The 22,637-nt window shown below is 40.9% G+C and overlaps 1 protein-coding gene across 6 annotated transcripts in view; it reads left to right on the forward strand.

Annotated features, from left to right (window-relative positions):
- Positions 1-9,968, forward strand: part of znf618 (zinc finger protein 618) — a 51,936-nt gene extending 41,968 nt beyond the window's left edge. For 5 of the 6 annotated variants that reach the window (XM_077496965.1, XM_077496967.1, XM_077496968.1 and 2 more), the window contains 4 exons: positions 973-1,050; positions 1,639-1,800; positions 2,562-3,655; positions 4,628-9,968. In XM_077496965.1, the coding sequence (XP_077353091.1) occupies positions 973-1,050; positions 1,639-1,800; positions 2,562-3,655; positions 4,628-5,161 (1,868 nt within the window). In that variant the 3' untranslated portion in view covers positions 5,162-9,968. The remainder of the gene's footprint in view (positions 1-972; positions 1,051-1,638; positions 1,801-2,561; positions 3,656-4,627) is intronic. The other variant, XM_077496970.1, reaches the window with a different exon arrangement.
- The last annotated feature ends 12,669 nt before the right edge of the window (positions 9,969-22,637 follow it).

Below are 22,637 nucleotides of genomic sequence, written 5' to 3' on the forward strand. Positions count from 1 at the left end.
GCCAGCCGACTCGCTAGCTCCTTCTGAATCGAGTCCATAACGTTGACAGTTTCAAACTTGTTTCAATTTGGACACTCTCCACTATTGCGTCATCTCATAAGTTGAGATGGAGCCTATCACAAAGCGGGGATGTCGGAGACCGTGTGTAATGCTTCATATGATTGGCCGTGATGGCCGAGCCAGGAACATAACGCGGAAAAGCCGACATCACTTTTTAATCGTTGTCATGCACGTAAAACAAAAGTAACGAGTAATGACCCTCTGTTTTGAAAACGTATCAAGTAAAAAGTACAGATACTGTTTTTAAAAGGTAACGGATAAAAGTAAAATGTATTCTAAAAATAATAATAATAATCCGTGAATTGCAAAGTACTGGAAAAAACTACTCAAGTACAGTAACGAAGCATTTGTACTTAGTTACTTCCCATCTTTGTTGCTCTGTCATCCATCCATCCATTATCAGAACCGTTTATCCTCACAACATTTATATAAATCATTTGTGAACGACGTTTTAGGCAGGAAATCCGGGTTGCTTTTAAATAAACAGGTACGAAGATGCGCCGCTAGCTAGCAGTTACGAGATGCACACTGTCTAGTTGCTCATTTTCATACACTTCGATTAAATTTCTTACCTTTGTGCTGCTTTGAAAATGAAACTAGAGACCTCAAGGAGGCTATTTGTGGAAAAATCTTAAAATCGACATGTTCGTGCAAACTGTACGTTTTCGTGTAGCTCGTTAAACATCCTTCCGACAACCGGACCATTTTGCTGGATCGAGTCACAAATGCTTTTGGCTACAGAAGAGAAAAAAAAAAAAAAAAAAAAAAAAGATGACAAAAGGTAATAATAAGCCTGGCCTACACGTGGCATAGAGCCCTAATGAAGGCAGCCGAATGGACAGATGCATTAGCATTTGCATTTTTGTCACTGAAGAGAGATTCAACTCTCTTCTCGGCCTTGTGATTTTTTAGAACCCTACACTTGTGGTGCCTGTGGCATCCAGTTCCAGTTCTACAACAACCTGCTGGAGCACATGCAGTCCCACGCTGGTGAGTCCACTCTCACAAATGCATGTTGAAGCTCAGCAGCGAAGCAAGCATTGAATTTAAAGTCTGTACAAACCAATCATGTCTAGGCATGAAGTTCTCCCATGTGGTTGTTGCAGATCTGGTTCTGGGACCCCTGGTTCAGATTTTTTTTTCTTGCCCCAGTAGTACAATCATGTAGCTGTGCAGTGGCTTAATTCTAGTATTTCTACTTGATTTAAAAAAAAAAAAAAAAAAAAAAGGGTTTTTACATGTGCAGTTTTAGTGAAAAACTAGGCGTATCCAGGCTTTAATTATTTTTGTATTATGATTACCTTCCATTTTATTTTTTAAATCTTCCACCGTTTTGTTTTGACGTTAAGTCCGTTCATCAAATTAATTTGACATATGTCAGATCTGCATGTGAGAACTGGTTGTTGCAATTACTCATCTGACGTTTTATTTAAAATTTGGTCCATATTTGAAACGTTCAAATTCTTCCCACTTTCTTTCCACTTTGCAGTGCTCTTCAGCTTTTTTTTTTTTTTTTTTTTCTTTCTTGCATTTCCACCTTTCAAGACTATCTGATAAATTTTGTTTCCATTCCCTCAGCTGACAACGAGAACCATACCAAAGGGGACTCTCCAAAAGCCTCCTCAGCCTCGGGTCCTCAGGAGCCGCTGTGGAGAGTGTCTTCGGCTCAGGCCCCCCATCCTCCAGTCAAACTACAGATACAACCTCAAAGTCTTGCCCAGAGGAACCACAATGTCACCCGTACGTTTTGACTAAATTATTATATTCATACAGTGCAATTGGAGCGTTAAATTGTTCTTTCTAAGCCAACGGTATATAGTGACAGGTATAACAAATAAATGCTCTTCGTTCAGATGGCAAAAGGTACAATCAACCGGTATCTCACCACCTGTTGCCATTCATTAGAACAGAACATATATCATCTTTTTGTTCAACAATAAAAGCCCAGATTTCTAAGTATTTGAGTTTTAACATTTTAAAGTACATTTTTTACTGATGACACAAGATCATTATATTTCAATATTTATACCTTTTATGATACTTTTGTTGGTGATTTACCCCAATTCATCCATTTTCTGCACAGCTTAACCTGAAACAGCCTAGGGGTGCTTAGGTGACTTAGGGAAAGTAGTGGGATACACCCTGAACTGGTCAATGGGGGGAAACAACACAATTCATACCTGTGCATACGTAATTTAGAATCTTCAATCAAATGTTTTATTTGGAATGTGGGAGGTAACAAAACAAAACTCCTCACCAGTCCTTAACTGAAAATTTAAATGAATAGCTCCCTGAGATTAAAATGGTTTTAAATTTACCTTATATCGGCTATAAGATATTAAAGGCCGATACCAATATTCGTCAAAATGCCCACTATATCGGCGCTTATCTCTACCCTGAACCCATTCTATTCAGTTGAGGTTCATTGTGATCTATTTTTTACGGTCTATGATCTATTTTTACTGTCTATATTGTCCTAACTGATGTTTCTTTCTGTCCAGATAATAATGGGCTGCCTGAGAAAGAGCGGCTACAGGTGGCTGAGCGTCTCTTACGGGTAATGTGTTCTGATCTGAACATGCTCAACGTTCTCAACAGCAAGGACTTCCTCAAGCTGGCCCAGACGCTAGTGGACACAGGGGCACGTCACGGTGCCTACTCCACCCGCGACGCCCTCGGCAACATGAGTGCCTTGGCGCTGCGTCAGCTGCCCCGCATGTACAACCAGGTTAAGGTCAAGGTGACGTGCGCGCTTGGCTCCAACGCCTCGCTCGGCATCGCAGTCACTTGCCACTCCCAGACGTCGGGCCCGGACGCTTGCTACGTTCTGACGGCGTACCAGGTGGAGGGATCCAGACTGAAACGCTATGTGCTTGGCGTGCGGGAGGCGGAGCTGAGGGAGGGGCCCGAGCAGATTCACCACTGGGTCCAGAACGTGTTGTCGGAGTTCGTGATGTCAGACGTTCGCACTGTGTACGTGGCAGAGCCCCGGGTGTCGGCGGCCGGGTTCGGGGCATCCCCGCTCGGCGGCAGGGGCAGGATATGCTTGCGCTGCGCGGGGTGTTCGCTCGGCGCCGTGGTCCAGGCCGTCCTGGGTAAGCGTAGCCTGCAGGCCCGAGGCCTCCACGAGCTGGCCGAGCTCCTCGCCACGTGTAAAGACATCTCCGCCTCCACCACGCTGGCACTGAGGCAGGAGCAGCACACCAACACTCCCCAAAGCACGACCGAAGAAGGCGCGCAGGGCAGCGCCGCCCAGTTCCCCACCCCGCCCTGCTGGGACCGTACGGCTGAGGCTCTGCTGCAGGTCCACGCCCACTTTGAGCACATCTGTGAGACGTACGGGCGCAGCAAGTCCACAGCACCGCTGCTCCAGGGCCTTAACAAGCACTTGCTTGGCACGCTGACTTGTCTGCTGGCCCCTCTGCGCCTGGCAGCACTGGAGCTGAGCAGCCAGAGGCGGCCCACCCTCCAGCAGGTGCTTCCTGTTTACCTGCGCCTGGAGAAGTTCTTCACTTCCAAAGCTGGAGAGGCGGGAACCGGCATGGCCAGCAAACTCTGCCACTACTTTCTAGAAGCGCTCAAGGAGAACTTCAAGGTAGCATTTCTTACCATTTCCTAATGTTATTGTTAGGACTAAACTCTATTTAATCACTATTACATTTTCACATGAGCAACAAGTATATTAGAACAGTAACTTCATTTAAATGCTTAATTCATTTGCTCCCAAAAGCGTATAAATATGTTCTATTTTAAATGTATTGTCACAAAGATGTATTTTCTTTTTTTTTAATGCTAGAGCATACAGAAGGGTTTGATACAGCCTCAACTGCAGAGAACAGATGAAAATTTGTATTTACAAAAAGGCCAACAGGTGGCAGCAGAGTATAATAGATCAAGCCAGGCCGTGATTGTTATGTTCTGGGGTTGGAAAAAACGCAGACACAAATAAGATTTTAACTATTTATTCACATCGAGAGGCGTGGAACAAACTTGACTTGACCAGAAACAACGAGAAGGCATCGCGGAAGAGAGAAGCAGGTGGCCAGCTGGACAGAGGAATGATCCGACAAAGACACACATTTCTCAGACAGCTTATATAGACAGTGAATCGATCTGATTGGTTGTGGCTAGACATGTGGGTAACAGGACGGACATGGAATTATCTGATTGACTGTTGACCAGATAAAGAGATTAAAGACCCTTGACATCACATAGCTTAAGACCAATTGTAACTAGATGCTGACTACATCAGTTCAAAACACACTTGACCTCAGTCATGGCTCAAACATAACCCTGTCATGACACAGTCATGACAATGATGAAAATGAGCTGTTTCCCCACGATTCTAAGCAGATTTGTGAATCGGTCGGGTCACTCGTATGTCCAGGCACCACTGTATTTGAAATGAATAGATAATTTTTGCCGAAGTGAAATTGAATAATTTCTCGTGGCATCCCTAATTATCTCATGATGCACTAACTTGGTTTGTGAGTCACTGCTGTAAGATGTATAGATAAAGCATGGTATACTGTACTTGCGATACTAAAAACATCCCTTTTATCCCCAGGTTGAGCGAGCCCACCAGGTGGCGATGGTATTGGACCCTCAGCTCAAACTACGTTTGGTTGCGGCTTACCAGCACGAGGACATCATCTCCCGAGCATGCGAACTTGCAGCCGAACCAAGGGATGGGGGCATGACTGCCGCCGGCTCGTCGTGCGGTGAGGAGCGGGACAATGACGGCCCACCCATGCCCAAAATAACCCGAGTGGAGGGGTCCGGAAACAACGGAGGCCTTTCCAGGGTCACCTTGTCGGCCAACGACGACAACCAAAGCCACGTCAGGCAAGAGATCTTCCAATACCTTGCTGAGCCGCTCCTCCAAGGCACCACCGATCTCTTCCACTACTGGAGTTCGACAATGGGCGACAAATTCCCCAGGCTCGCCCGCCTGGCACTGTGGCTCCTGGCTGTGCCCGCAGTGGGCATACGCAGCGAATGTGTAACGGTATGCGAGCAGAGCCTGGCTATGAAGAGGAGGCAGCAGGTAACCGCTGAAGAAATGAACAAACTCATTTTCCTTCGCTCCAACATGGGCTAACTAACCAAACCTTCCACCAGAGACATATTTATATATGCGTAGACCGACTGTAAAGCTAATTGTGTATGGAAAAGACAGGAAAAAAGACGTTTTTTAGGTTACAGGCATTTGGAACAGTAACGCTCGTAACGTACGATATGACACACTGACATAGAGATATTCAGTGCTTTAGGGACGGAACAGTAGCTGTTTGGGTGTCAGGCATGAAGACTCAACTGCTTTAAAGGCTACATGCTGTTAGACTTACGGGATTGCAGGTAAGATCGGTAAGAGTGAGGCTACACACAAACGGTTCCGAAATTTCACTGCCTTTTGCACCTCAAGTCTCACAACCGAATTTGTGGCAATGGCACAGAGATTGGATTTTTTATTTTTTATTTTAAATTAATTATCTCAGCAGCTTGCACAAAAACTGCTAAGCCCATCAACTTTTTATTCAGAAATCTTTAAAAAGAAAAAAAAAAAAGTGGATTACAATCTTAAACTTTGTCATATTAACGTCATCCGCTGGTTGTTTTCTTTGGCTGGATTTACATGGCATGTCTAAGGCCAGTCCTGATTTAATGCGGAATTGCCTACACTGAGTCCTTGTTTTAATGGTCATATTTTTAATCTTTTACATCTGGCTCCAAACTGACCAAGTCGGACAAGGGTGGAGTGCCTTCTCTGGTCGGGGATGAGATCCGGCCCTAAGTGGAGGAAGGAGTTCAAGTATTTTGGGGGTCTTGATCACGACTCGATCGACAGGCGGATCGGTGCAGCGTCTGCGGTGATGCAGACTCTGTATCGGTCTGTCATGGTGAAGGAGTTGTTGAGCCAAAAGTTGACGCTCTTAATTTTCTGATCAGTCTGCGTTCCTACCCTCACACAGCTCGTGACCGAAAGAGCAAGATCCCGCAGGGAAGCGGTTGAAATGAATTTCCTCTGTATGTTGTCCAGGCTCTCCCTCGGAGATGGTGAGAAGCTGTTTATGCAGATACCATTTCCACGACCATGACACATTTAAATTGACAACAGAAACCAGACTTGTTTCACCGGAATCATGCAGTGTAAATCCAGCCTTTGTCTTGCTAGCTGCACCGCTTGGCTTGTAGGCACACTTGACAACTCTGATCAGATGTTTAGGATGGTACAACCAAGCTTCTATTTAATATATTTAAATCACAAGGCCGTTTTAGCTTGCTCACTGTAGAGAAGCATACTGACCTGCTGTTATTTCGTTTTTTTTTTATTTATTTTTTTATATATATTATGTTGGTGTTTTTCCACTGTTATTTACAGGAAAGCGGTAGTAGTTGAATAGCCATGGTTCTGTTAAATACATTGCTGGTAGAATTATTTTTATTCTTTTTAATCAATATAGTTTAGTCTTCCTTAAGTGGGGCTTAATGTGTTGATTTCTTTAGGCAATAAGCTACAGTACAGTGTGTGGTTGTCGGGCAAACACGTCATCTACTAAAACCGATTTGTAGCAGACACCCTGCTCCCACTGGTAATCACTTTTTTTGTTTTTTTTGTGGAAATTAAAACGGAAATCTCCCGAAGGAAAAAATTAAACCCGTCATTTCCTTCACTGTACTTTGACTTCCCTATTGAGGTACATGGTACACTCAAATACAGCTTGTAGTGTCGTTTGAAATAAACGTGGTATTGTGAGACAGATGCACTGGCATGGCCACTAATACCCACCTGCCGCCAACATCCACACTAAAATTGTTCCTTTTGATCATTTTGATTTATTTTATTTTTATTTTATTTTTTGTGGGCTAATACCTCCTTAAATTGCCTTGGCTTGGATGAATGAGTTTCGTTTGTGTGTTCTTTACCTTTCTTACCTTTTGTCAAGAAAAAAAAATGCCTTTATGTTGCTAAGTCATTGCCTTCTCTGCAACATCCCATTTGTTTGTATTTTTTTGTTGTTGCTTCGCAAAGCAGGATTTGCCTGACTGTTTGAAACTGCGCCCTCCACTGGTCAATTGTATGAACAAATGTACTTACCAAGTGCTTTTTGAGCTGCCACCCAATTCCCTATTGTAAGAATTTATGCTCATGAGGTGTCTTCAATAACGAGAGGTCCGTAATTGTCTTCAATTAATACTATATTAGTATATTTTTTCAGTATTCTATTTAAACAGTGGAACAATCTGTAAATATACATCTTAACACTCACAAACTGCTTTAGATGCCATACGCACATTTTTTTTTTTTAACAAAAGATGCTTGTAGTTTATTGAAAATCTGATTTTTAGCATTTATTATTTTTATTATAGTTTTCCTTTTCCCATATTTAAAATCATGTCTTTTTGTGAGTAACCTGATTCCGTGCAACCTGGATTTGGGGATTAGGGAAGGGCATTGGACTATATTCCTTTGAACTTTTAATTAATGAACAGTCGATTAATTTAACAATGATATTTTTATGTCTAAAAATGTTGCATTTCTTTATACCATATATTGTTGATTTCTTTATTTAATGACTTTTAATAATAGTTGTAAACATTTAAAGGAGAGGCGTAGTAGTCTGCGTTGTTTTCACAATCTTAAAACAGTTCCCCAGTCATTGAATTAACATCTGTGACATGCTTTTGTCAAAATACCCCCCGGATCAACAAGACCCCATTTCTTGTCTTCCTGGCATTAGCCCATATTTAGGGGAAATGTGAGACAGCACTCATCCTCATCCATCCCAGCTTTCATTACGACGACGACTGGGGACAGAGCCCCATCTTTGTGAATCGCGGCTTCGCATGACTCCTTTCATCTCGCCTGCTAGTGTATGCATAAGCTCGGGCTGGATCTTGCCAGCAAGTGTGCGTGTTCCGGCTGGCGTTTGGCCACCTCTTTTGCCGCATCGATCGGCGGGCCAGCTCTCGTCCTCATACCAGCAACTGTGTGCTGCGGTCAGCTGCTTGCTCCTACTTGAGAAAGCAACGTTCAAGTGTGGAGAGAAAGGGAGGGGAAAAAAAAAAAAAGCCAGTGTCCGTCAAGGAAAAAAAAAATCATTTTAACTTGAAGCAGTTGTTTAAATGCTACACTGTGGATCGAGTATATACAGTGTAGTGCCAGGGGCTCGTTTTTCAGCCATCACTTGAAAGTGGCCCTCAATTATCAACCAGTCTAGCGTTTGTGTCATGCGTGGGTCGTTATGTAAATTAACCCCACTTATAGTTGTAGAAGATGCACACGGGCCATTTTCATCATCATTTTTCCCCTTCCCAACCAAGGATGTAAAATGCCCGACTATCTTATATTTTCTAAGATTGCATTATTAGAATATCCTTTGGGTGTGGGGTCGACAATCTTAAATATTCAACATTCAATAGTTATGACCAAAAATCTTGATGTGTGCAGGAAAAGTCGACTACTATTTGACTTTGTGAACTGTGACTCGAACCTAATGTAGCCAATCGAAGAAGCGCAATGACATAACAAGGAAGCGCCGGTGTTAAAAATGTCCTGCCCAATGACAAACGTTTCCTCAAATAAAACACAATTTTAAGATTTGAAAAGATGCTTGTGTGTACCAGGCCTAAAAGCTTGTTTCTCCAGTTTGCTTACAAGCCATTTAAAAGTCACTTTTTCCACACGTTCCATCTCAATGCTTTGTAAAACACAATAGCTGACTGAAGTGGTCAAATCATGCACTCCATTTCACCTCCATTAACAATTATGTGCTATCGACAACAGTTCGTAATCACGTAATCATTTTTTGTGATTGCCATTTTAAATGAGTACAGCAAAAATGTACTTTATTCGAAATATAACAATTTAATACTTTACCTCAATATTTAAAAGGTATTGTTGCTGCTCATTGTCAAAAAAAGAAAAAAGAAAAAACTATAAATGCTTTGAAGTTAGTGGTTTTCTTTGCCAGGAATAGATGAAGGGATTTGTAACGTTTTTAAAGTATGTATTTTAAATAGGACACGCTCTGGGACAAAATGCCATTAGTTGACGTCACGACGATTGCGTCAACATAATCGAAACCTAGAACTAGCGTTTTTTTGTTTTGTTTTGTTTTCCTGCTTAAATGAGAATTCTATAGTAAGATAATTATGCATGCTTTTTAATAAGATTATATGATACGGTTTGAAGCCAGTGTTTTGATTTAACCTCTCGGGTGTGGAGGGTGGCGGCCAAGGTACTGCTGATCATGGGGTGTGCGAATGCGTGGTCGACGACATCCGTTTTCCGAGGACGTATTATGTAAATACGAGAGAACTGCTGTTTTTTATGCCACGAGAGGGCGCCGTCAATACAGAGACACATTAGGGGAGCGCCGATAACATTATACCTCTTTTTTCTACAGTAGCATTTCAAGGAGAAAAAAAATAAATAAAGGTCTTTTGATATCATCAAAGAACTCAACTTAGATACTGTTAGCTAAGCCGCTATAAGTTTGATTTTAACTTAAGACGTCAATTGTAAAAATATGCTAACACTGACATGTGTTCTTTGGCTTCTAGTCTGCATTATCAAATCAGGTTGACAACCATGTGTTGCTTTTAATCCTATTTTACAGGCGTTTTCATTTTCTACTGTTATACAACACGTTTGATCCAACCCCCCCCCCCCCCCCCCCTCCTTCCCGTGTAGATTCCCACCTGAGTTGTCTTATTAGTAAGCCTAATTTATACTTTTGTAGCAACACTATTTTTATATAATGACGAAGTAAGGGTTCAGTATCTTTTTTTGTTTTGTTTTTGTTTTTGTGTCTTCTAATGGCAGCGCTGTTCAAAACTGTTTCTGGACTACATAACCCACTGTAGTATGTGATGTGTGAATAAACTCCTAATCTGTGTCTGAAGTCTTGTATCAATGATGCCATTCTTGTCAGAATAGAATAAACAATTAAGTCATCAATGTACCGTGATCCAGGCCCAAAACCTTTGAATGTGCACATACAGGGCAAAAATTCCATTTTAACTTTAAATGCATTGCACAGTTTTTAATATTTTATCCAGCAAATTTTGATCCTTTGCGACTATTATATATTCGAGTGTTTTTTTTTGTTTGTTTGTTTTTTGTGTTTTTTTGTTTTGTTTTGTCCTGTGACGTTTTCATTGCTGGCCCACCGTGAATAATGTAGAAAAATAATACCATTAAGGTGGGATTTGATTACTCAGTCTAAGGCAGTGGTTCCAAAAATGCTTTTAAATTAATCACAACATAATAGCTTTTGTGGGGGCCATATTTATAATTTTAAAATAAATTTAGTGTATATGCGTTTTTGTTGTTGTAAAATATTTTCAGTAAAGGTTCTAGAAATATCGGAAGATTGCTCAAGGAACCTAAGCAGTCCAGTCCTTTATACTCTACTTGACCGCTAGATGGCAGTGCCCCTTCACATTTAATACACTACTTGGTCCAGAGTTGTTTGTCAGTCCCCCAATTAAAAAAAAATACAAATAAATCACTACTATATGAGTTTGTGGGCGTTTAATTTGCTAGTGACCTGAAATTGGGAGAAAAGATCATGTTTAGAGTAATTTTTTGTATTTTATGGCAACTCATCGAATTTCCTCCAACTGCATAATTCAAATTTTGTAATTCCTTTTTTGTTAAATGTCGCCCCCCCCCCAACACGTCATTCAACGTTTGTTCCTTGCCGCTTGCTAGTGTGACATCCACCCACTTGCACCACTCGCATAGCTACTTTGATTGAGTGAACCATTTAAATGGTTGAGTGGGGTCAAGTTGGTTTATGTATTTTCTGCGCTCATATAACCATAATGACCACAATAAGCGTTTATCAAACAAATCTAATAGTTGTGGAGCTGTATTTAAAAGGCGTCTGCATCTGGACTTGAGTCGGACCTATTCTGCTCGTCTGCTCACTGAGCAAGAACAATCAATCAGGAAGGAAGGAGGAGGCATTCTCCTCTCCCTCATCTTCCTCTCCTTCCTGTATGGAGCACCTGACTTATCAGGAGTGACACGAATGTACAGAAGTACCGGGGCGCATCCGGCCGGCCTGCTGTCAGGTGTCGTTCCCGCTAACACTCCACATAGGCCGTGACCTCACAAGCCCCCTCAGCCTGCATCCGGCTTCTTGCCCACATTTACTGCACTGCTTGCCTGCTCCACTGGCTGCATTTGCATTTATACTACGAGTAGATGTGTCAAAATTCGTGAGTTAATTCAAAGTTCCTTTCACCCCTCGAATTTATTTTTTAACGCACGATTAATGGCCGCCCCTTACTTGGAAAGCCTGTACTGTGAGAATTCCAGTTGCAATGCAGCTGACATGTCCATGTCAAAATTTAGCAGTAATAATAATGCATATATTTATGAAGTCTGGGGCTAAGTTGTATTTTACAATTTTAAATTGTGCAACATTTCACAAATTCATTAAAGATTAGATAGCTCTCAATGTGAAAAGAAAAATGCACTGAGCTGTCACCAGTCTTATAAATGTAATTATGCCATCTAGTGGCAGAAAAATGACCAACACAAATCAGTATCACTCGTTTTTTTACAGTATAGTTTTGTCCTTTTAATTTTAACTCAATTTTATGAATTATTATGAATTGTTATCAATGACTAAAAGATGCAGCCATATTTTTATTAGTTTAACATTTTTCCACTTTAAGTTAAGAGTGAATCGTAGAAAAATACTTTATTGTACATTTTATTTTATTTAAAACAGATATAAAATTTCAAGTTACAATTAAAGTTTTGACACTTCTAATTTATACATATACAATATGTACAGTACATGCATCCTGTATGTCAAATAGACGCTGTGTCAGAAAAGTTCCAAGACTGGTGTCACAAAACATATATTTCAACCTCAAACTACAAAGTACTGTAGATGTTTTCCCTGTCAAATACAAATAGATTTGTTCAGTGCGTGAGAAGAGGTGAAAGTCAGGATAACTCATGGCAGCTCTACCATGACATCATAGATGTCATCGTCCCGGAAGAATATGAGTTATTCTGACAGAACAATGCAATTAGAGTGATATAAGATGTACACTAACAATTTTGTTAAAGTGTCATTTCTTCAGTGTTGTCTCATAAAATGGATTAATTGACAGGAGGCCATTATTCAAGGAGTTTCAAATACTGATATTAGCAGTACAACTGAAAGAATGTCTTTTGCGTGACAGCTCACAAGCACACAGGTAAAGTCAAACATCAGTGAAGCCCCGTGATGGGGAATTTCCGAGGCATTTAAAAAATTCATGTGCAAGTGACGTTTGACTGAAGGAGGCCCGACTGCGTGGCCACTGTGCCGAAAGGAGGTCAAGGTTAAATTTCTGCTGCGGTGCTATAAATAGTTCCTAAAACATCGTCCCACCCCTCCCAACCACACAGATCTCACTGTTATCATTTATTCATTGCCACCATGATCCAGACGTTCCGTGCAGCTGGAAAAAGCCCGCGTGTCATTCGCATTGTGGACTGTTGGATTTAGGGAAACGGGCTTGTTTGCTCTCCCCACACGCGTCATTGCCAGCACTGATTCCCTATGAGTGTGCGTAACTTGGCGGGGAAGTTACTATGAGTTGCGAGTTCAAATCGACTCCTCTTCCTCAAACAATCTGCTCCTCCTGTTATTTCTTTGCCTTTTTTCTTTTTTTTATCCCCATGTCTAAAATGTCTTCCATTGCATCTTTATTACATTACATCTCGTACCAATAGCTTGAAAGAGCCTCAAATGTTCATTTTCTGGCATCATTGTGCAGAATACACGCTGGTGTCAAAACTGAATTCCCATCAGTCTAAAACAAGTATCACCTGTCCAGTAAATGTACTTCCTTATGTTTTCTGACTTCCCTATTTTCCTACCAGTGGCTTTTGCTTTGTTGTGAACACAAGTGATGAAGGCGTCAAGTCCCAGAAAGGAGCAGCAAATAAACCCCGTTAAAGCAGCTCAAGGGAGGAAACACAATTTTCGTGACATCAGTGGACTCGTAAGTAGTTGAAAATGATGTTCATGATTGAACGAACCGTTGAAAATGGAGGTACTCTTCATCAAAGGACTTTTTTTATTTTATTTTATTCATTTTTTTATTTTTTTTTACTGAATGGATAATGCTAAATCTCAGAATATGGAAAGTTATGTTGTTTTAAAGGTTTGTATACAAAGAATTGAACCTGCTTATTCATTTAATATGAAATTCAACCAAAATCAATTTACTTATTTATTTGCCTATTTCTGATTAGCAATATTGTACAAGTCTCAAAATTAGCAGTTTCACACAGCAGTTTGCAAGGCAAAATTAGCATTATGCGCCTCATCAAAAACCAAAACTGAGAATCAATTACAGAGACAGCCGCCAAAAGAAACCGTAAGAAAGAAAACCGCAAAGATGGTCGTGTGTCCCAGGAAAAAAAGAAAAAAAAAAAACTTTGCTGGGCTCACATCACCTATTGTGCGTAGTCAGAGGTTGAGGGGAACTCAGACTTGCACCACAGAAGTTAGCTAGCAAAGAGTTTCAGATGGCTACTACTGTAGTGCTCTTTTCTAATTCAGTATTCATCTCCTCTGTGGCAATTCTGTTATAGTATACATGACAACTACCACCACACTGAGTTTCACCGCCCGTGATTTGGCACCTAATGCTAAATTCGCTATTGTCAGAATGATTACAGTGTTAGCAAGGATTAGCATTAGCTAATATCATGGCTGTCTGCTAGCATACTCAAATATTTTTCAGAAATTGACAACATTTGATGATGTATTTTGACACCTTTGTCATGAAATTCTGCCCTCGGAAGTGAAAATACAGGATGTTTATGATTAAACTAGCTAGCGGTAGCTTTGCGAATGTATGTCTCTGGATGGTGGTCTGTAGGGGATCGACTCTCAAGGGACTCCAATAATAACACTACAAAAAGTCACTACATTGGGTGCTCGCTTTTTATTTTTATTTTTAAATAAAATAGTAATCTGGGAGGGATAAAAAAAAAGTCCATAGGCCTATAAGCGAAAAATTTGGCAACGAGTAGTCGCTCACATCGCACGCTTTTGCGTAAGATACTACCCCAAAACCGAGCGATTTGAACCAGAGTGTTAGAAACAGCTAGTAAATGTACTGCAATTCTTTATCCTTTGTGTATTTTGACAGAAAAATGTCAAGAGACCATTTAGTAAGACACTTGGGAACTGTTTCATATTGTGAAAAACGAAATAATACATCTCCTTAGAAGCAGAAAGTTGACACTTCAATCACATTTAGCTGACTTTATTGCATACTCATTGAAAGGCATAAAAAACAGCATTATGCGCATACTTCTGGACCTAACTGTTAGTTCTCATTAAATGGCAAGTGGCCTTATTGTTGTGGACTGTTACTGTACTCTATACAGCTAGGAGAGTACATTACAATTGGTTTAAAATGAATATTTTACTAGTAAAGAAGAATGGGGGGGGGGGCCGGGCCGGCTAAATTGTAAGTGATTTAGCATCCAGTGCAGTTTTTTATCCTATAGTCTCTCCTTTCATTTTCCATGATTTGTAACCCCTTTTGGCTCCGACTATTCCTGTGGGAGAATAATTCCCTGGCACAGGCGCCAATTGGGCAATTTTGATTTGATAGGATGCTGAAAAATGACCCATTTATTAGCTTTGATAATTAAAGCTAATGGATCATCGCAATTTTCCAAAGCCTGGCATGAAAAGGGAATGAGCTTGCAATTTGGATACATGATGCATGATTTATAGTTAAATGGGAGTAAGCACGGCTAATCGCCGAACTATTTGATGTATTTGTTTTTTTTTTCTCGCCATGGCAACGTGTCAATAGGCTAATATGAGCTCAAACAACGTCGAGTGTGTGCATGTGTGCGGGGGTGAATGCGTGTTTGTGTGTACTATGTGGTTGTGCTTTCCTCGCAGTGTCGCAGATGTGGCGAGGACGCGAGGGCACTCCAGGTGCAACGTGATGACGCACGTCCATGCGGGAGTCCTTGCCAGTGTCCTTCAAAACGAGGGGGGAAAAAAATGTGAGGCAGCAGGCAGGTTTGTTTTACAAGGTTTAACGATTCCTTATGTCATTAAAAAAAAATAATAATAAAAATAAAAAATGAGCTGATTGATCAGGTTTTATTGATCGGCCACAACCCTTTGACCTCCTGATTGATGTGGGCCTTATAATGAGACCTCGGATCAGCAGCTATAGGGTTTGGGAAAGGCTACCCATGGGAATGGTGGCTTACATACACACCCAAACACACACACACACACACACACATTCAGTGCAGCTCAATCAACTTGGTGCCATTGTTACATCGCCATGCCCTCGATAACCCCAATTTGCATAATCGGCTTTTTGCATTGTGTGGCCCAGACACATTAAGGTGCGGCGTTGCATTGTTGACTGCGAATCAGCATGCACCCATTGTTTACTCATCTGCATTGTTTACTTATGCCGCAGCATGTGTTTTTCAGCTTTAGCCCGCCCGCTAAACGCATTACGCCGCCTCCTCCGCGCCCGCATATACATTACAGCCGCGCACCGCCGTCGTGTCAACAACGCGCACAATGTTGTTGACACACCGGGCGCACCCAGAAGCGCGTGAGTCGTATTCTTTGCATCGCGTTGTGTTTACGTTGTTTACCATATGCATTCTGGACATTCCAGACATTTTTTTCTTTTTTTTTCCCCCTGGCGGGAACTTAAATGTAGTTAGAGATGGTGGAACCGTCCGTCCAGCATTTTTAAATCGTTCAGTCAAGTCACAATGGTGAATGCATAATTGAACATAATCAACATGTTAGTAATCAACAAGTCTCCACATCAATGAGTGTAAATCTGACACTTCTTTTTTCACACTTAACCAGTGTTACTCCAACACCGTATAGTGTTAAAAAATCTATACTGGTAAACACTTAGGGGCCTATTCACTAAAGGTTTGCGTCGCCTTTGCACGGCACTAACCAATAAAAATGGAGCAATGACTAAGGTCGCTGCCAACCAGATTGCGCCACGGTGCGGTAGTGTTATTTGCGCGTATGTTAATGAGATCATTTGCATACATGAAACGCAAAATATGCCCACCCCAATGCAAATGAGCATCTAATTCACTAACGCCAGCGCAAATAGCCATACGGCGTTTGCGTGACGCAAATAATGTTTATGGAAAGCATGCATAAACCTGCCGCAACCTCGATCCCGGGGTCATGACAGCAGTGCATGTGGCACAGTGCACGTCCCTTTCTGGCTGATGAGAGACAGAGAAAGAGAGAAAAAAACTTCTATGTTGGTTTAGGACACATAACGTAACCCGGACTGATCGGCAATGGCGGGGAGGCATTTTACAATCATTTTTACATGCCAGATGCATTCTGTACGCCCACGCCAACCTCTGAAAATATATTTTCAAAAACCGATCGCAATAATTTGTACTTTATGAATGAATTTTGCTGCTGTCGTCCTCTCTGCTATGTACATTTTAATGGCGCTTCAAACGCTTACTCTCGGTCCAACCTCGGTTTCTGATTATGTCATCTTTCTCACAACTGTTACTATACTACAATGTTCTTGGCGCAAATCCATTGCCATGTGTGGTAAATCAGGAGCAAATTTGCTCCAAGCTGTCAGTTTTGTGGGCGTGTTTGCGCCGGTATATGATTAAAGCAGAATGGGCGCAGAATGCGGGCGCAGTTGTGGTGCAGTATTTCGCGCTATTACCGGACGCAGCACATAGTGTCGGTGTTAAACATTTAAATCTGCCAAACTAATGGTGCTTGATTAATATAGCAGTTTTCTTCCTTACAAGGCCCTCAAAGCATTTTGACGACTGATGACACGGCATCAGGAGCAACTGGGGGGGTTCAGTATCTTGCTCAAGGATACTTTGACGTAGTCACACTGGCCTTGGATCGAACCCACTGAGCCACGCCACCCGAACAACAATAACAACTGGATGTATCACTATTGAGATGTCGATAGAGCACTGGAAAATTGGACAGCTTCTCCTTCACCGGAAATTAGGTTGTGTTTAATTTAATACTCAAGTGCTAGTCAGGTTACACCAAACATCTACCCCAACACGCAAGGAAATTTACAGTGTGTAACTTTTTTTTTCTTTTTTTTTTTATCCTAACAGAGTTAAAATAACACTGCAAATTTGATCGACCACTGGAAATTTAACACCGGCTGATTTGCTCTGTAGCATGTTCACCAAGGTTATTATAAGTGAGCAAAAACTAATGAAATAACTAAAATTAAATAGGAAAAAAAGGTTTTAATAATAATAATAATAATAATAATAATAATAAAAACTGCTGAAAACTAAATAAAATCATTGTGCAAAAATACAAACAAAGAAAAACTAACAAGCTTGCACTACAAACTAATTAAAACTACCTGAATTTAAAAAACAAACGTTTGAAATGATATTAAAAGGGGTGCGTGACTCCAACAGTTGGGGAATGGCTGATGTAAAGAATTAAGAAGTATTGTAATAATTTCATGCTCAGTGTGGCTCGCAGGATGTAGTTGAGTCATTCCATCTGAATCATAGGCTTTATCAACATTAGTTCTGTGTAAATACGCTTTTGATGGAGGACCAGGCTGCATCAAATGTACTGTATTGAGCAAAAAGTCTTTGTAGCATTTAAAAAAAAAAAAGAAGTAAACTTTAAGAACACTTGTGAATGCTTTGAATTTGTCGGCATGTTTTTATGTTGGGTTTGGCTGACAGGTTGTTTCAAACCTTTCAAATGACGCTGCTTGACCTATGTTCTCTTTGTAAACATAACCTCAATGTAAACATAAGGAAATCATGTAAAGTGAATGAACGTCTTCCAGGCTATCAAAATTATGACTTTTATTCTTCCCCCCAAAATGTTAATTTTGTAAAATTACAACTTTTTTTATATAACATTCTAACTTTATTCTGAGTATCACCACATTGTTTTATAGGAAGACATTTTATCTTCTGAGTGCATATTATAACTTTTTCTTTTACAAAATATTGCGATGATTAGGCTATGGAACATCACAACTTTTTTTTTTACGTTCACCTTATTTATGCTCCTATATATAGGATATTTACGGCATTATGATTAATATTGCAGTTGTTGTTTTTATCCATCTCAGGGGGCGGCCATTTTGTCACTTGCTGTTGACTGAAAATGGCATCACAGTTGCTCAGGCGTCGGCTAACGACTAACCACGGCTCACCTGTTTCCTGAATTTGGTCATGTGACATTCGCAAACTGAGCCATGATTGGTCGTTACCTGAGCACGCAACTATCATGTCATTTTCAGTCGACAACAGGTGGCAAAATGGCTGCCCTGAGATGGATAAAAACTTGCGGATTTTTTGTTTTGACTATAGTGGTGCTACATAGAACATATTGTAAAGTAGGGGTGTGAATTGCCTAGTACCTGACGATTCGATTCGTATCACGATTCACAGGTCACGATTCGATTAATCAGTAAGCTTGTAGAGTGTAAGATTTATATGAAAATGTATTATTTATTTATCTGAAATTTCAGTCTTATAGAGGTTGTAATTTGTTTCATGTTTGAACAGCATTGAAATAAAATATTAAGGCTTAATGTTCCGTTCATATAACATTCTTCCATGCTTAAGGTGTGAATCCTAAAAAAAAAATTAAAAAAAATCGATTTTGCCGATTATTGAATCGATTCGAGAATCGCGCGATGTAGTATCGCGATATATCGCCGAATCGATTTTTTTTAACACCCCTATTGCAAAGAATAATTTTGACTTGACTTTTTGTTTAAAAAGTTTGGGAATGTGGTGACCCACAAGATATAGATCACCAGGGACCTGTAACTTGAAGGGAGGGGGTGGGACTAGACCTTTTATCGGATTAAAAGTCACAATAGACATCAAAGGGTTGCTGAGATGTAATGTTGCTTCAAACATTTGAGAATAGTCTGTTTTTTGAGGTTGTGCATGAAGTTATTTTTTCATATTCTTCCAATGGGCCGTATCCCATTCACCTTAGCAGACATTTTCCACTCATCTTCTCCCAAAGGGATCAGCCTACCTCAAGTAAGCGTTCCGAGGAATCATCTCTTTCCTGACGCCTTCCCTGTTCCAGCCACGCTCGGCAGCAGCGTGGCCTCGTGCCAAAAAAATCCCGGGATGCGTCAAACCGCTTCATTCGTCCGCGCAGAGCACTCGAATTAGTGTTTTTATGGACGAGCGTCAGTGCAAGTGTATTTCAAGCGGGCCAGCTAACGAGCGCGTTAAATATCTCCATATGGACGTTTCCTAGCGTCTAGACGGAGGGGCAGTGGCGGTGGAGAGCGGCGGTGTGCTGACTGCGCCATATTCGGCGCATATAATTCTTGTCCCGCAAGCAGCGCAATTCAAACAAGGTTCCAGCGGCCTTGGTTGTGGTCGCCGAGCCGTAATGGATTAATATTATTTACTACACGCCTCACTCCCAACGGCCGCAGCCCAACTCCAGGATGTGGCTGTGACGGCCACTTTTTCAACGCCAGGGCCTTCCTGTTAGACTAATTCATCACACTTTCTCCCTTTTGAGGAACAATTGATCTTCTCAAAAAGTTCCATAAAGGCTGGCACCTTAACGCTTTCGTCTATATTACTGCTTAACCGTGGGGCAGCGGCTATAAACTTTGTGAGCTCATTAATTTTCCTAATGAACCGGCATAAACCAAAAGTGTCCAAAAATACTCAGTCAACACATCCGCTGGAAAACACCTCTCTTAACACATTCATTGCCAGACCAGCAAAAAAAATGCATCATTTGACATCTTTTTCCGTCAATGGCAGTGAATGAGTTAAAGTGTATTTGTGAATCCAGTTTCAATGTTTTGGCTAATTTATCACCTTGTTGTTGGAATGCTTTCAGCATTCCCACATATGCTATTCGTATTCTTTATTATTATTGTGGGAATGCTGAAATCACCCCACATATGTTATTCAGATTTTTATTCTCCTCACTTATTTGCTGAGAACAACTCCCACATAATACTTCCAATTTACACCGTTCAAATTTCAACTTGCTTAAAAAATTCACGCCTTCCGGGGTATATATCATTTGATATTATCCACATTACTTACAGTCCTCGCACAATTTAACGTTAAATGTCAACTTTCCCCCATTCATTTCCAATGAGATTGACATTGAACTTTTCCCTTTCCATGCCCACTTCCATACATACAACTGATCACCATTACCAACTCTCTGATACTGCTCAGTGGTGCACTTGGTTAAGTGCATTGTCCAGTAACTAGGAGGTCCTGGGTTCGAATCCCACGTCTGACTGTAGATTGCAAATATATTCATGGCAATTATGCTTAGTGATATAACTGTATACCAACTGACTATCATATCAGGAAATGCATTACAATTTCACTGAAATTATTAAATGCATGCTGGCTTTCATCAGATGGCTATTTTTAAAATAAATACGCCATTAGCCAGGAATTTGAACAAGGCAAGTTAGCTCAGTCGTACATTCTATGGTTTGATACCAACTGACTATCGTTTCAGGGAATGGATTATAATTTCTTTGAAATGATGAAATGCCACCTTCGACAGATTGCAGTTCAAATTTTCTTCTCATTCATTTATCTTTTAACTTCAATTTAAACTTTGTAATTTTCACATAATTTCAAGCATTCAGCTTCACATTCAGCTATTAGCATTCAGCTTTCAGCATTGCAGCGCAATTTCTCCGGAAAGTGCACTTCGTCTAGTTTCAGGCACGTTTTATTGTCCTCGCTTTTTTGCCGTCAAACATCTCCCACATAATACTTCCGATTTACACTTGCTGAAAAAATTCACGACTTCTTGGGAATATATCGTCTGACTCTTACAGTACTCACATAATTTAATGTGAAAGATCAACTTTTCCTCTTTCATTTTCAATGGGACTAAATTTGAGATTTTTCTAAGTCCCACTTTCCATGCCCACTTCCACACAAACAACTGATCACCACCAGCAGCTCTCTGATACTGCTCAGTAGCTCACTTGGTACAGTGCATTGTTAAGTAACTAGGAGGTCGCAGGTTCAAATCCCACCTCCGACTGTACATTGCAAATATATCCAGGGCCATTATGCTAAGGGATTTACATGGATCCCAACTACTTATCGTATGAGGAAATACATTATAATTTCACTGAAATGATTAAACACATGTTGTTACTTTCAGCATCAGACGTCACGTTTCACTTTTCATTTTACAAGTATGTTCGAACATACTCGCCAGCCAAAAATGTTTACTCCACATTGGCAGCTCTACGCTTCCGTACGTTGACTGTCAACTAATGCAGCATTTAGCATGATGTGGGTCGTTGAGTCACTCACGAGGTTGTTGGCAAAACTCAAGTGCAACCACAAAGTCGCAAGCAAGAGTCCAAGCGGCATGCAGGACGGTGGATGAATAACACGGTGGCATCCCGCCTGTTGCTCCGTAGCTGGAAGCTATGACTAATGGATGGTGGGGCACGTGGAGGAGGGAAGATCAAGTGGCCGACCGGGAGGAGTTAGAGGCGCTGGGATGAAATATATATAAAAAAATAAAATAAAATCAGTAAAATGTAATAGATCATGACATGCTGATGGAAAGGCTCATGGGAGACGTCATTCAAGGCCAGAAATCAGAGATGAAATGACTCAACTACACGCTGACATCCACACTGAGCTAAGCAGCCTAAAGCTGAAATGTGACCTTACAATTATTTGCTTCATAATCCTTTAGATCAGCTGTTCCCCAACTTTTTAAGCCGCACCCTCTTTCAACATCCCGACAAAGCTTGCGCACCTCCTCCCCTCAAACGCTTACCCTAAAAAAAAAAAAGGCAATTTTAAACGTTTGATGCCACGCATCATTTCAGGATCCCAACAGAATTAATGTACCCACAAACTTTTGATGGCTCACACACCCTTCAACATCTCGACAGAGTTGCCGCTCCCCCTCTACAGTACACACTTGAAAAACAGCCTGCACACTTTTTGGTTTGCACATTATAGAAAGGCCGTCTCCAAGCTAGCACACCGTACCCCCTTAAATATACCGAAAGAGTTAGCGTACCAAGATGATACCTTGAAAAAAAAATCTTGAACCCTGACAGAGAGTGTGCATTCCCTGTCTCCAGTGTACAACCTCAGAAAAGAAAGGAAAAAAAAAAAAAAAAAAGCACTCCTGATTAAGAATTAATTATGGCATAGCGATCGTCAGGGATGGTCACATGCTGATTGGGCCCTCCATTATTTTTTATTATTTTTTCAAAACGTTTTTTTTTTGTTGGGGGAAATTATAAACATCAGGAAAAGAATCATCTTTATTGGCCAAGGACATATTAAAAAACACATCAGGAATTGCCTTTAGTCCAAGAAACATGAAAAATAACATTGCCCAACAGAGGGAGACAGAACAGGAAGCCTGACAGTTCGCTAATTAGCGCCCAGTGTTTCTATAAACTTGTTTCCTCTTCTACACTGGAGCCCCACATACTTGCAATCCGGCACCCGTGGTTTCACATGTATGCGGATTAATTTTCAATCA

Source organism: Festucalex cinctus, chromosome 15 (assembly GCF_051991245.1).
Source record: "Festucalex cinctus isolate MCC-2025b chromosome 15, RoL_Fcin_1.0, whole genome shotgun sequence".
Classification (NCBI taxonomy): Eukaryota; Metazoa; Chordata; class Actinopteri; order Syngnathiformes; family Syngnathidae; genus Festucalex; species Festucalex cinctus.